Consider the following 13,461-nt stretch of genomic DNA (forward strand, 5'->3'; position numbering starts at 1 on the left):
ACTGTATGGAGTCATTAGTTTGTATCTGTAGGCATGAGCCTATCCTAATCTCAGGAATTTACTGTTTACATAGTAGTGGTGATTTTGTGCTGTGTGTTACAAAAATCTAAAGAGGAACTTGTAGGACAAGAAAAGCCAATTGCATAACTCTGAAATGTAACGGACTTCTCCCCGCCCGTTCCCCTGTTTTAACAATTTAACTGGCTTGATGTTAGAGAGGATTTTTCCCTATAAAGAAAACTCTCAGCCTGAAATGTCATTGTTCTTACTTGCAGACTTAGAAATGAGTGAATACACTTCAGCATATTCCACTAACACCAGTATTTGTGCTCACCAGTATGTGTGCGTGCGTGTTGTTGCTCAAGTATAAAAGCACCTGTCTTGCAATCTTGAAAAAGATCTCAAGCACAAAAAATTCTTTTAAGGTGGCAAACTGTATCAACCTAGTATCTGAAATCCTGAAGTTGATTCTTCAAACTATCAGGAGCGGGCAAGGAGATTCTGTTTTGGCCCTTTCCAAAGATCAATAAGGCCAGTGCAGTCACAGAAAAGTTAAATGCCTCTAGGATTAAATCCTTGGAATCACTGGGATTTAGGACCTCTTTTATAGCCTCAGGTGGAAAAGAGGCATGATAACATTCTCCTTGGCTGCTTGAGCAGCTTTGAAGCATTCAGCTGCCTTCTGATGTTGGAGCAGTAGGGACGTATTGAGGAACTGAAATAAAAGAATGTACGTGTTCTTGAGGGACAGTTATGAGGCATGCAGTTGTAGGGTCTCCTCCTCCAAGCAGACGTTCTTTTTGTGTCTTAAATATATGATAGATCAGTGTTTCTACAACTGCCCATACCATTTCTAGAGCAGCAGCAACATGGGCACGGTATCTGTGTTTAAATTACTTCATAGGTGTGTTTTTTCTTTCTCATAATAATGTTTCTCTGTTAAATGAATGTTTTCCTGCTTACTTTCTGAAACAGTTTTTTTCTAGAATCATGGAATTTAGAGCCAGGAATACCTTCCCAAATCTAAAATACTTGACTGTACATCAGCTCCCCTCTTTCACACCCAGTATTCCCTTCTGATTCGAGTCATCTTTCTGTATGTTGTGTGCTGTGCTTGGGAGGTTTTAAGCAAAAGTGTAGCTTTAAATATGCAAACTTACCATCCTTAAAAGTCAATTTTCAGGTAATGAATTAAGTCAAAAATTCTTTGGAGGAGTATATTAAAGATGAAGCCTATTGTGCAGACTTTGCTGAAGTTTTCTTACTGAATTTATATTTGTTTTTTCTGAGATCTACTGCAAGATCTACACAAATAAGCCACCCCTGATCTTTACTGCTACTGTAAAAATAAATGCAGTTATAGCAAATTTCCTGATTGTTTTTATATCAGGTTATTAAACTAGTCACTGTACATACTTGAAATACGGTTTTGTACATACTTTCTTTACATATTCTATCACTTTAATCAGTGATAGTCATCACAGAAGATTTTAGTAAAACCAACCTGTGTTGTTTAGGTTTACATTTACAACTGAAGTCCCTATTTTGTTTGCTGAAACTTTTAATCGCTTGGATAACGTTTTTCAATGTTGATCTTTTTTTTTTTTTTTGGGGGGGGGGGGGGTAATAACTTTCCAGTTTCAGCAACCATCTTCAAGAAGGATGATGGTGGCTAATGCCTTTGGCAGTAGTTTTTGTATTTTTAGCATTTTCATTGCCTTGAAGTAGAAGCGGGAAACTTTATAGGAGAAGACAGTCTTAGATGCTGGGTGCCTGGTGTTTAGTCATGAGAGGTTCCTGTCTTAACAGCTATGTGCCTCAAAACTTTTTTCCACGTATTTGAAGCACTTTAGAAGCTTGTTGTTTAATCTCCTCCTCATACGCTCATTGAGTTTAGCTCATTGAAGCCTATTACAGAGAGCCAAGGCCTGGATGGAGGAAGAGATGATACAGCAGAGATTGTCCTCCTTGGCCTGAGATTAGCTGTAGCGGGCTAAGCAGTATGAGACAGAGAAGAGTTTTGGTCTCTCTATTTATTACTGGAGTACTGTGAGCTCTCTGTGCTTGCATTTACTTTTTGTGTCCTTAACTTAAGAAGTAGATGAACGTGGCTTCTGCTACTCAAGCTGTAAAACATGAGAAGTAAAAATAAAAATCCATCATGACAGACCAAGTCTTCCTGCCTGAGGTGCCTTTTTGAGTTAAAATAGCAAAGCCATAGGCATGATTCCTGGTTTCCAGTATTCATTTGATGGGGTGTATGCAATAGTACATTTCATGGCACACAGGAATTGGTTATATCCTAAGATTATCAGGTTAAGACTTCAACTTTAGTACATGCGACAGCAACTTTCTAGTAAGAAGGATGGATGGTTACTATGCTATCCCTTGTGGATCTTCTGCAGTAGTTTACTACACCACCACCATCTTGACTCCAACCTACTGTGTTATCTGTCTTTCTGTTTGTTTGAGGGGGGTTGGTTGTTTGTTTTGGTTTTTAATGCCTACAGGTTTTGTACCATTAGTAGTTGTTCTATTAGGATGTTGTTACTATAGTAAGTTATTTGCATTGCAAATGATCTGTTTCTGTGTGAAACCAAGACTCTGTAGGGAACCCACATAGCTGATTTCAGACCACTCTAAACAGCTTTCAGAATGGTCAGCCAGACATAGATACATGCCATTTAATGCACACTGCAGGTCCCAACAGCTCACACCAGTTTCTAAGGGCAAAGCAAATTAAAGAGAATAATTGATGCACTGCCAAATGTTTGATGCTTAATGACAAAGCCATCGTTCTGTCTGCTCTTATAGCCAGTATAAAGATGTTTTTCTGGAAAGTGATAGTTAGGCCCCAATGTGATGAAATACAAATTTTAAACATTGCCAGTATATTAGAACTCTACATATTATGATTTATACCAATTTACTGATGTTATGGAAGGTAATTACACCTGCAATGTGTAAGTTCAGCCATATGGCTGTTTTTCCTCATTAAGGCAATGTGGAACATATGTAAAATGTGAATCTAAACTAATATTCTATTTCAGTTTCTAAAACTTCATACTTTTATAACCTATAAAAATCTAAGTTCCACTTTATGCTTGCTTTTAAAATCTTCTGTGGTTTTGGTGTGTTCAGTTTAGTAATTCACTTATTTTTAAAATTATGCAACTATCTTCTCAGTGTAATACCTGGAAAACGTGATCTTCATTAAAGAACTTTAGCAAATCTTTCTATACAGTGATTATTAGAAAGGGGATGTGTGTGTGTTATTGTTTTTTTGTTTTTTTTTTTTAAGCAGCAACTTTGGAAACCCACTTGATAGCATGGATTTACTATATTCTCTTGTAAATGAGCAAATATTTCAATATATAAGTCCCTGGAGGAGAGTTTGTCTTATGAACATTTCTATGAACTCAAAATTAGGACTTATGGTACAGAATTCTTATAAATTAAAATATGTATCAGAGTCTTAATTCTACTGCAATTATTTCCTTTTAAAGTGATTTCTGAATTTTAAAAAGAATTTTTAAAATGGCAGATTTGAATGTAAGTCTCTGCTCTTCCAGACAGAAGCCAACTTCTAAGCCAACTTCCAAGCCAACTTCCATTGCTTAGGTGCTGTAGGTGTTGCAAAACAGACTGTTTAGAGTACTCTTGTTCTTTCTTTTGAAACACGTTATTGGCCTCTGTTAATGAGAGGACAGGAAAGTGAACTGCTGATCTCACTGGGTCTGACCATTCCTGTAATGTGTGTTAATAGTCTTTGAGGAGTTACTTGGATGGTAGTGCTACTGTGTCTTCAGTAAGAAAAATAACTCATTATGGTAACAAGTCTTGGGTTCATAAATGAAGTATAAATGAACTTGAAAGTGTAAACAGGCATAAGGACTTCTGTGAATTCCTACCATTTCAGCTGGGAAAAAAATACCAGTCTCAAAGAGTTACCTTTGCACAAGACAGAAAGTGGAAGTGGTTCAGAGAGGATGTTGATGCCTTTCCTCAGGAGAGCAATTTTGTTAGACTGTCAGAATAGGAATGGCTATTGTGAAGGCTTCTTTACAGCAGAAGGTAGTGTAGATTGCTGATTCCCAGCTTCTTTTTAGCTATGTGATATACAACATTGATTCCTTTTCTTATACCTCTTTTGGTCCAGTATGCAAGTTGCTGTTAACACTACTCATGGGGAAAGGTTACCTAGTTTAAATGGCCCCTTGAGGTCCTTTTCAACCCTACCTCCTCTGAGTATTACCGGGTCTTATGATTGTGTGCGAGTGTCCTGAGAGCAGTAGCTTAACTGGGGAGAATTAATGCAGTATTATGAAATACTTAGCAGTAACATGAATGTAGTACTTCTTGTATGAAAAAGCAGCAGGCAAAAATGCCTTAAGTGAACTTGAACTAAAAGAAAACACTTGATTTTTAAAAGAGGAATAGCAAATACTCTTAAGTTGACCTATAGAACCTCCCAAGGCCAGGTTTCGTTTCTGTTCTGTAGTATTTCCTGGCAGATAACCTGAGGGTCTTCAGAAGATACAATAGATCTCTGATTGTTCACATGAGATCGTAAGTACTCAACTGGTAGTCCTAAGGTCAAGTATACAACTGAAGGAATTTGTCACTTTTGAAGCAGAATGTGGGGGAAGAGTTGAGATGATCTGGGTGTCAAATCCAGTAAATTCAAGTCAGCTTATTGGTATAAACCAATCTTGATTTATGTTTTGAACCAAAGGAGGGATACACCTATGCAACTCCTATAGCTATCATGTAAACACAAAATTTTAAAATGCAGTAGCCTGGGTTTCTGCCAGCTCTTCTTCTGACAGCATGACAAACCTCATTTAGAAAAAGACGCTATGGATATTTTCAGAGCTGATTTTTACGGGTTTTGACTTTTGTAGCTTTAGTTTTACTTCAAGAGAGTTTTTCAGTTTTTCAGGGCTCTGCTAACCCTCTCTCCTGCACGTGAATTGCTTCAGGTTGTAGCTTATATTATGGAATGGGTGTTTAGGATAACTGTAAGTTTTGCTCAAATCCTAGTGGACATCTTCTTTGAGAGGAAAAATTCTCTGGAAACCAGTCCTGTAAACTTAAGATCTAAATATTTGTTGGTGGTGGTATGAACTATGACCTGGGAGACCGGAACAGTGGGTTAGGTAATGGTGGTTTGATATCTTGACCCTTGTAAGTATTGCAGCTCCTTCAGCAGGAAGGACCACCTAGATTACGCTGTGGGTTGGAGTCTACTTCAGTAGTGTGTCTTGATGCAGTGGTTCATTCTTAGCCTCAAAAAGGTATAAATTGGACTTGCGATTTGGGTAACATATGATCTGATATATTAGATGAACTTTCTGGAAGGTGTATTGTGATGTTAACCTAGATTGATGACATCTGAAGCCATTTGAGAATCAAGGTACAGGCTGCTTATTTACTTGAAGTTGTAGCTTAGATAATGCGCAAACATGCCAGTGAAAAGCCTGACACCCAACACGCATCCCCCCACGGGGTTTCAGCATTCCTTTGAGTGTAAGAATACATGATGCTCAGACAAAAGAGAAATGGCTGACAGTGCTAGACATGTACAATAAGGATATAGATCATAAATGATAGTTCACAAAGCACGTTATCTTGGAGAAGCTGTTGCTCAAAAGGCAATTTGAGAGAATGCCTTAAAACATGAGTGTAAATTTCAGACTTCATGTAAAAGTCTTCAAAACGACACAGAAAACGATGCCTAGCCTCCATTGTAAGAGGCTGCTTTTCTTTCTCTTCAATGCTTTGGGAGAAGTGTCGCTAGAGTACAGTTATGAAGAGTTATAACTGTGAAGACATTCTTGTTGGAGTTTGTGGAATAAGTAGTAGAAAATAGTCTGGGCAGTTTAAAAGCGGGTATATACCCACATATATGCATGTGAAAAAGGGGGGAGAATCATTTGAATTCTACAGTTATTTGAGCTCAACAGGAAATTTCTGTTTTGTAGAAGACAAGAAGATCATCAATTATCTCAGTTTCCCATAAAAACTAACATGAAACTGTTCTGGTGGCCTAGCCACCAAATTTATGATTTTATGATTAATTGGGCAAAATACAAACTCAAAGTTTGTATTTTTTAAAGAAAATATAAAATCATGACTGGAAGGGTGGTTTTTTTTTTTTTTTTCCTTCCTCCTTTCAGGTTACCCGTACCTGTATCAAATCTCTCTTTTCATCAGAAAATGTGCAGTGAGAATATCTAGAACTATTTTAAAATTTATTTTAGGATTTTCTATAACAGATGCGATCCATGAATGAATTCAAACAATATTTCATGTATTTGCATTGTGTATTTCCAATTTTAAAAGGAGCATAATTTTGTTGTAGCTCTGTTTACATTAGCTCTACCTGTATCAAATGGCAGGCTTTAATGAAACATTTAAGATTTACTCAATTTGACTTTTGAATGAATTCAAACAAATTTTCATGTACTTGCATTTTTTATTTTGGGGGGAAAAAAAAGTTTTCAAGTGCTTACTTGTGTAGGACTGTCGTCTCTGTGTTAGTTCAAATATCAGTATTCCTGGATTCTCCATGTAATTTATAAAGAGCATGCAGGTTCTGACTTAGGAAATGGCGTTTTAAGTCAATCTTGACAGTGGGCGTTTTGTTATCAATAATTTTTTTTTTTTATTTGACTTTAGCACTTGATGAAGATTCACAGGCCCAGGGACTAAAATCAATATCTCAGAACGTTCAAAACGTACTGGCATGAATGTTCTGCAAAGTGTGCACGTTATACTACTTTAAAAGTGTATTTTAACCCTATCTTGAAGAAAGAGCTCGTGTTGTGAGACAAAAAGTGTAGTTTTGGTGTTCTCTTGCTGTGGAGCAGACTGTGGCCCCCTTGCTCTGCCAGATTCGGGAATGTAGTTACAGTCTGTACTCTCCATATACTTATGAGAGATTTGGATGGGAAACCTTGACAGGTTAGGCTTCATGTCTTTTGTCAGACCCTAGTTAAGTTTTGCTAGGCTGACGTGCTCTCAGACTGAAGATCTTTCTGTCAACAAGATAGAACGTTTTTCTTCCACTAAGTATAAAGTGATCACTCCCCCATTATACTTTGCAGCTTGTTGCAGTCAGCTCTTAAGGACTTTAACTAAAAAGTAAGAGTATTTTAAAGGAGGAAAAAAAGTATTGATCTAATACTTGTTAATACTGAGTGTGTTAAAAGGTATTTGTTTCCTTGAGAAATTTGGATTGAATTGAAGTAACAGTACTCTGAATTGAGGGGATAATTTGTCGTTTTCTTAAATTTAACCATAATTAATGCATTAAAAAGCTCTTTGTGGGTATTTAGGAAACAGTTCAAACCCCTCCTTAGTCAAAATTGATGGGTTGAATTCTGTAATATATTACAGTGAGGTGAAGCATGTTATGAACTGGGCTTAACTGATGAAGTTTTCAAGCTTATCGATTTGAGGGATGTTAAACAATGTTCTTGTACAACAAGAACATTGCATGGTTCTCATTCCTTTGCCATGCAAATTCAGTTGTCAGTTCTCAGACTAGGTTAAGTTGTGTAGTTGGTACAAAAATTGTTTTCATTAACTAAAGCTGCAAGAGATTAATAGCTCTTTATGAGCAATTAAAAGAGATTGTTTCACTGAGTATTCTTGAGGCAGCAGGAAATTCAATTTTTGTCATCTCTTTAAAGTTCAAGACTGTCTCTCTCTTTCCTTGAGAGGTATACAGGAAACAGTGTAGATGTGGCTGGCTAGAATTAATCACCTCAAAAGGATGGAAGCCCTGGAAAATGGGCAGACTGATCACATCTTGGCATTGCGTTGGCTTTTAGGTAAGATTTTGAGATGTAGGTAAACTGGAACCCATCCTATAATAGAGGACACTCAGTTTTCATAGAGGCCGTGTGATTTCTTTTGCTTGTTTGTTTCTAGATATATTTCCAGGGCAGAACTTGATGGGAGGACTTAATTAAACAACAGCAAAAAAAGTGCTTGCCGAAATCTACTCAGCAATTAACTACTTTCTCTCTAGTGTTTATTTTTAGCCTTATTTTCCTAGGAATCCAAAGCTTACGCTGGTGCCTTGTTTGTTCATTCAGTGGTCTTAAAACGCCTTGAAGGTTTTGCCAAACTTCAGCCACATCTGAAAGAGGGAAGAGAATTCAGAGCTATGAAGTAGCTATGAATTTTGTTAAAGGTTGCAGTAGGAGCTCAACAGTGATGGATCATGTTCGGTGTGCCATTAGCCACTTAATAGTTGTGCATAAGCTACCCTGTGAATGCATAGCTGGGATCTAGCTGCCACACTTGGTGCAACTTGCTCGGCCCCTGTAATTAACCAAAGCGGAAGAGGGACAAGGGGGCACTTAGGTACTGTGGTAAGGTGTAGGGAAGAACTGGATTGTTGTGACAGTAGTGGTTGAAGGTATGGGGCACAGGGCACATTCACAGGAAACTGGGCTTCATTACTTCTACTGCTCAGCTTCCTCCTGCTTCTAATTTTATTGTGCTGTTGTTAAAACCTCTTTCCGTTTTATTTATTTTTTATTTTATTTTAAATTTGTAAATCTAATGAATGAATAACAGTTAAATAGCTAAACGGCTATATAAGGGTGAAAATCAAAAGTTCTTAACGCTACTAAGCTTTTATGTTAGACTAACACACAATGAAGCAACATGTATTTGCATAAGTGCTGTGCTTCATGAGAGCAATCTAAGTCTAAAAGAAAGAAGTTGGACTACAAGTATGGATGTGAATGATGTCTTTATGGAAATGCTGACACTGGTTGACAAGAGGTGTTTTAATTTCGAAAACTGAAATTTTGTCTATTCAACAATTGGGCAGCTCAGAAGTGTAACAGCAGTCTTCGGGCCTTGATCGGTCTAAGGAAGAACTTTGCACAGGGTTCAGGTTCTCTTAAATTTAAGAGGTAACAGTTATATTTTCAGCACTGTATTTGGGATAAAAATGGTAGTGAGTTTAAAAAAGAAGGGATGTTTTATTTTATTAAAACTGCTTTTTGTGTGAATTTACTGAGATTTGCTAAGCTTTTAGGACTCTTGTTTGTTTGCTATATTGTTTTTCTCTCTTAAATTGTCCTCCTAGTTGTTCACAGAAAGGGTACTAAATGAATGTAGTCAACTGAATTGAGCCTAGACTTACGCACATAAATACAGTAGAGCAACACTGCAGCTATCCATTCTCTCCTCTGCAGTGTTTTTCAGTTTTTTCTTGTTGACGGGTGCGTGACTGCTGGTTCAGAGACTCTATTTCTGCGTGCATGCATGTGTATATAAGATTTCAGGTTCAGTGTATTTATTTGTACTTTTTTGCTTAATTTCTTTTTTAGCGGACATAGCTCAGAGATACAGGATAAGCAAATACCCAACCCTGAAGCTCTTCCGGAATGGAATGATGATGAAGAGAGAATACAGGGGCCAGAGATCTGTGACAGCTATAGCAGACTATATCAGGCAACAAAAGAGCAATCCTATTCGGGAAGTCCAAGATTTGGAAGAAATTAGTACTCTTGATGTAAATCTTGATTGTTCTTCCTTTGAAGAATACATATATTTTCTTTTTTTAATTGATGGAACATAATGTATTTGAAGTACATGTTGATATGGGTGGGGAGGGTGGAGTTCCATTCAGAAATGTTGCGAGCACTTCTTTTGAACTGACAATGAAAACCAGATCATTATTTCCAGTATTACAAATTAATTCCAATTTTAATAACCCTTTCAACTTCATTAATTTTGTCAGAATAAAACTACTACCAAATTACTTATGTTACCTTTAAATCATTTGAAATGAAACAAGATACTTTTATTATTCCTTCACTGGAAAAATATTCACAAAAAGATTCACAAGAATATTTCTAAATATTAAAATCTTTGAGTCTTTGTATAGTGCATATTATTTGGAGGCAGAAAGGAAATAGATTTTGCCCGCTCTGTGTGCTGTTGAGTGAACAGTTTTTCTATATTGAACATTTTTGGGGAATAATGATAGTTTTTGATAATTTGAGATAAATTATAATTTAACCTTTGTTTTTTTTTACAGCGCAGTAGAAGAAATATTGTTGGATACTTTGAGCAAAAGGACTCTGACAATTACAGAACCTTTGAAAGAGTAGCAAATATTTTGCATGATGATTGTGTATTCCTATCTGCCTTTGGGTAAGTTTTCAAATGTATTGATTTCATGACTCCATTCCTGAAATTATGTTAATGAATTTTATATAATTTAATTGAAAGAACTTTTAAAATACTTTTTTAATACAGAACTGGACTTTCTCAGATCAATACACTGAGAGAAACCTAGGGTGAGGGGAGGAAGTCTGCCTAGTCTTAATGTGGCTGAATTGTGGAATCTGACTTTGATTTACATCCTTTTCTTATTTTCTGCTCTTCATCAGTATAGTTTAAACGTAACGGGGGGAGGGGGATTAGGGAGAGAAGCTAGTCAGTTGCATGCCAAGAACCTGCTCCCTTCCAGGGAGAGGGGAACAAGTAGGGAAGAGTTTGAGAACTTTTGGGCAGAGATTTAACAGCTTTGTAGCTTTACAGACTGAGTAACTCCTTTTAGCAACCGCTTAATTTTTTTATTTAAAATATGACCATTTTTATAGGGTTTTTTCCCCCTCTTCTTTTCTGTAAAAAAAAAATAAAATAAAATAAAATTATTTGGTAGTTGCTTATATTTTTTTAACCCCCTTAAATGACTTTCTGTTCTTCTCAGAAATGCCTTTTAAAAATCATTAATGAGATAACAATAGCTTAAGATTCTTTCTCCCACTGTTCAAGTTCATTAGTTTGCTATATGTCAGCTTGATGTAATCAGAAATACACGGTCTCCCACAGCACAGTGTTAGTGTTGGATACTGTTCTTGGAGTAGTTACTATACATTTTTTTAGATATAAGTTATTTTTAACTTATCTGGAAAATGAAAAGTTGATGCCTTAGATTTCTAACAGTAGCTGCTTTATTACCTTTGTGCTAATAAACCTGGACAGTGTATATATAAATAATCCTAATTCTGAGGTTACCTGTTAGGCTTATGTGGAATCCCTATCATTGCACTAGAGGGCTTGCCAGTTTGATGCAGAAATATCGCTTAAACTGTAATAGCTGGCTTTTCCAGTGAACAAAGGAGGAAGTGAGGTTTAAGTTTTTGTAAGGCTTCCTCCCCTCTCCCTCCCAAACAGTATAAAAGTGTCTAACATTAAGTATACTTTTTGTTGATCTCTTTTTAATTTGTTCTGCTAGTAAATCTTAATTCTCTGAGCTCCCAACTAACAGCCAAGCTCTGATTAAGTGGATTACTCTCTGGCCAAATATGGTTTTGGACTAATACCTACTAACTACAAGGACCCTGATGCAAACACTCTTAGAACATCCACTCTTGTTCTGCTTCTCAGTTTAGCTACATCAAAGTAACGTCCAAATGATTTACCTGTTCTGGACCTGAAATGAACGATGCTGTTGCATGCTTCAGAACAGAATCAGGCAGTTACCTACCCAGAAGCTCAAAGGATCTATTGTGCTTTAAATGAGCAGTGTATTTATCTGTACGTTCTCAGATATGTGGTAGTCTTCTTTCCCCCACATGAAATTTTAATTTAAAATTTAATTTCCATCTTAGATAATTTCCAGTAGCTTTTCTTTTGCTTTCTCATTCTTAAAAGTGCAACCCATAGTTGCAGTCCAGTTCTAGAAGTAGTCTGCCTTGTATATGTGACTTACTCTAGATGGAGACCTTTCGGGTGGCAGGCTTCTGCATCCTACTCATTCATTTTCTGAGGAAAAGTGTTCTGCTCCTGAAAAGCTTTCACTATTTGTAGCTTGTCTATATTGCTACAGATTTCCCAGCAGGCTTACTGAGACTCTTCTCCAGACTTCTGTTCCCTTTCTAGCCTGGAGCTGTTGCTATTTTAAAGTGGAGCATTCCAGACAGCAATCCTGGAAACTAAATATGCTTTCTTCTCTGAGTGGCTGCGATCCTCAAGCTTCCTTAAAAAAAAAAAAAAAAAAAAAAAAAAAAAAAGATTGTGTGTGACTAGACTGCCAGGGGAGATACTGGCTATAGAACAGAGTTTTCTATTGAGATTATGAGTAGCTGTTTCATGGGTTGCTGGCCCTGATCAGTCAGACTCTTCATTTAAAAACTCTACTGATAAGACAGATAAGAACATTCCAACGACCCGTGGGGAGGAGTTTCTGATTCTGGTATGAACGAAGTGTTCATCAGATATATGGGAACATCAGATGTCATGTTCAGGCTTCTAGTAGGCTAACATGAACTGAAAACTCTCAATTTGGCAGGAAAAAAAATTAGCTCACTAGCTTCTGTAGTAGCAGAGCTATTTCCTGCTATGCTAAAATGATTCTGGCTTTACATGGTTTTAATGGCTTATCTTAAACATCGTTAATGGTACTTGGCTGCTGATCATCTTAATATGTAAAATTATACTTGAAACAGTTGGTTCTTACAATTCTGTTAAGATCAGAGGTGACCACAGAGAGGTGAATGAGAGAGAAAGGAGAGAGACTGCGAAGATATACCAGAGTTTTTGGAGACAGAACTACAACAGAGGAGAAAATCAGAAATGTCTGTGGAAGTGGGAGAAAATGGCACTGTACCCTTAATCACAGAATGGCTGAGGTTGGAAGGGACTTCTGGAGATCATCCACTCCAACCTCCCTGCTCAAGCAGGGTCCTCTAGAGCACTTTGCCCAGGATCGCGTCCAGGCGGGTTTTGAATATCTCCAGCAAATGAAACTCCACAGCCTCTCTGGACAACCTGTTCCAATGCTCTGTCACCCTCACAGGAAAAGTTTTTTCTTCATATTCTGACAGAGCTGCCTGTGTTTCAGCTTGTGCCTGGTGCCTCTTACCTGTCGCTGGGCACCACTGAGAAGAGCCTGGCCCCATCCTCTTGACACCCTCCCTTCAGATACTTGTACACATTGATGAGATCCCCTCTCAGTCTTCTCTCCTCCAGGCTGAACAGTCCCAGCTCTCCTCAGCCTTTCTTTAGAGGAGAGATGCTCCAGCCCCCTCATCATCTTCATAGCCCTCCACTGCACTCTCTCCAGGAGTGCCATGTCTCTCTTGTACTGGGAAGCCCAGAACTGCATACAGTACTCCAGGTGAGGCCTCCCCAGGGCTGAGTAGAGGGGCAGGATCACCTCCCTCCACCTGCTGGCAACGCTCTTCCTCATGCAACCCAGGATCCCCTTGGCCTTCTTGGCCACAAGGGCACAGTGCTGCCTCATGATCAACTTGTTGCCCACCAGGACACCCAGGTCCTTCTCTCTGCAGAGCTGCTTTCCAGCAGGTCAACCCCCAGCCTGTACTGCTGCATGGGGTTATTCCTCCCCAGGGGCAGGACCCTGCACTTGCCTTTGCTGAACTTCAGGAGGTTCCTCTCCGGCCAGCTCTCCAGCCTGTC

The 13,461-nt window shown here is 38.0% G+C and overlaps 1 protein-coding gene across 1 annotated transcript in view; it reads left to right on the forward strand.

Moving 5' to 3' along the window:
- The window catches only part of ERP44 (endoplasmic reticulum protein 44), a 57,265-nt gene that overhangs the window by 28,404 nt on the left and 15,400 nt on the right, over nucleotides 1–13,461 (forward strand). The window contains exons 5-6 of the mRNA XM_068936347.1: nucleotides 9,357–9,541; nucleotides 10,070–10,185. Coding sequence (XP_068792448.1) covers nucleotides 9,357–9,541; nucleotides 10,070–10,185 — 301 coding nt within the window. The remainder of the gene's footprint in view (nucleotides 1–9,356; nucleotides 9,542–10,069; nucleotides 10,186–13,461) is intronic.

This window comes from Struthio camelus, chromosome 2 (genome assembly GCF_040807025.1).
Source record: "Struthio camelus isolate bStrCam1 chromosome 2, bStrCam1.hap1, whole genome shotgun sequence".
In the NCBI taxonomy this organism is placed as follows: domain Eukaryota; kingdom Metazoa; phylum Chordata; class Aves; order Struthioniformes; family Struthionidae; genus Struthio; species Struthio camelus.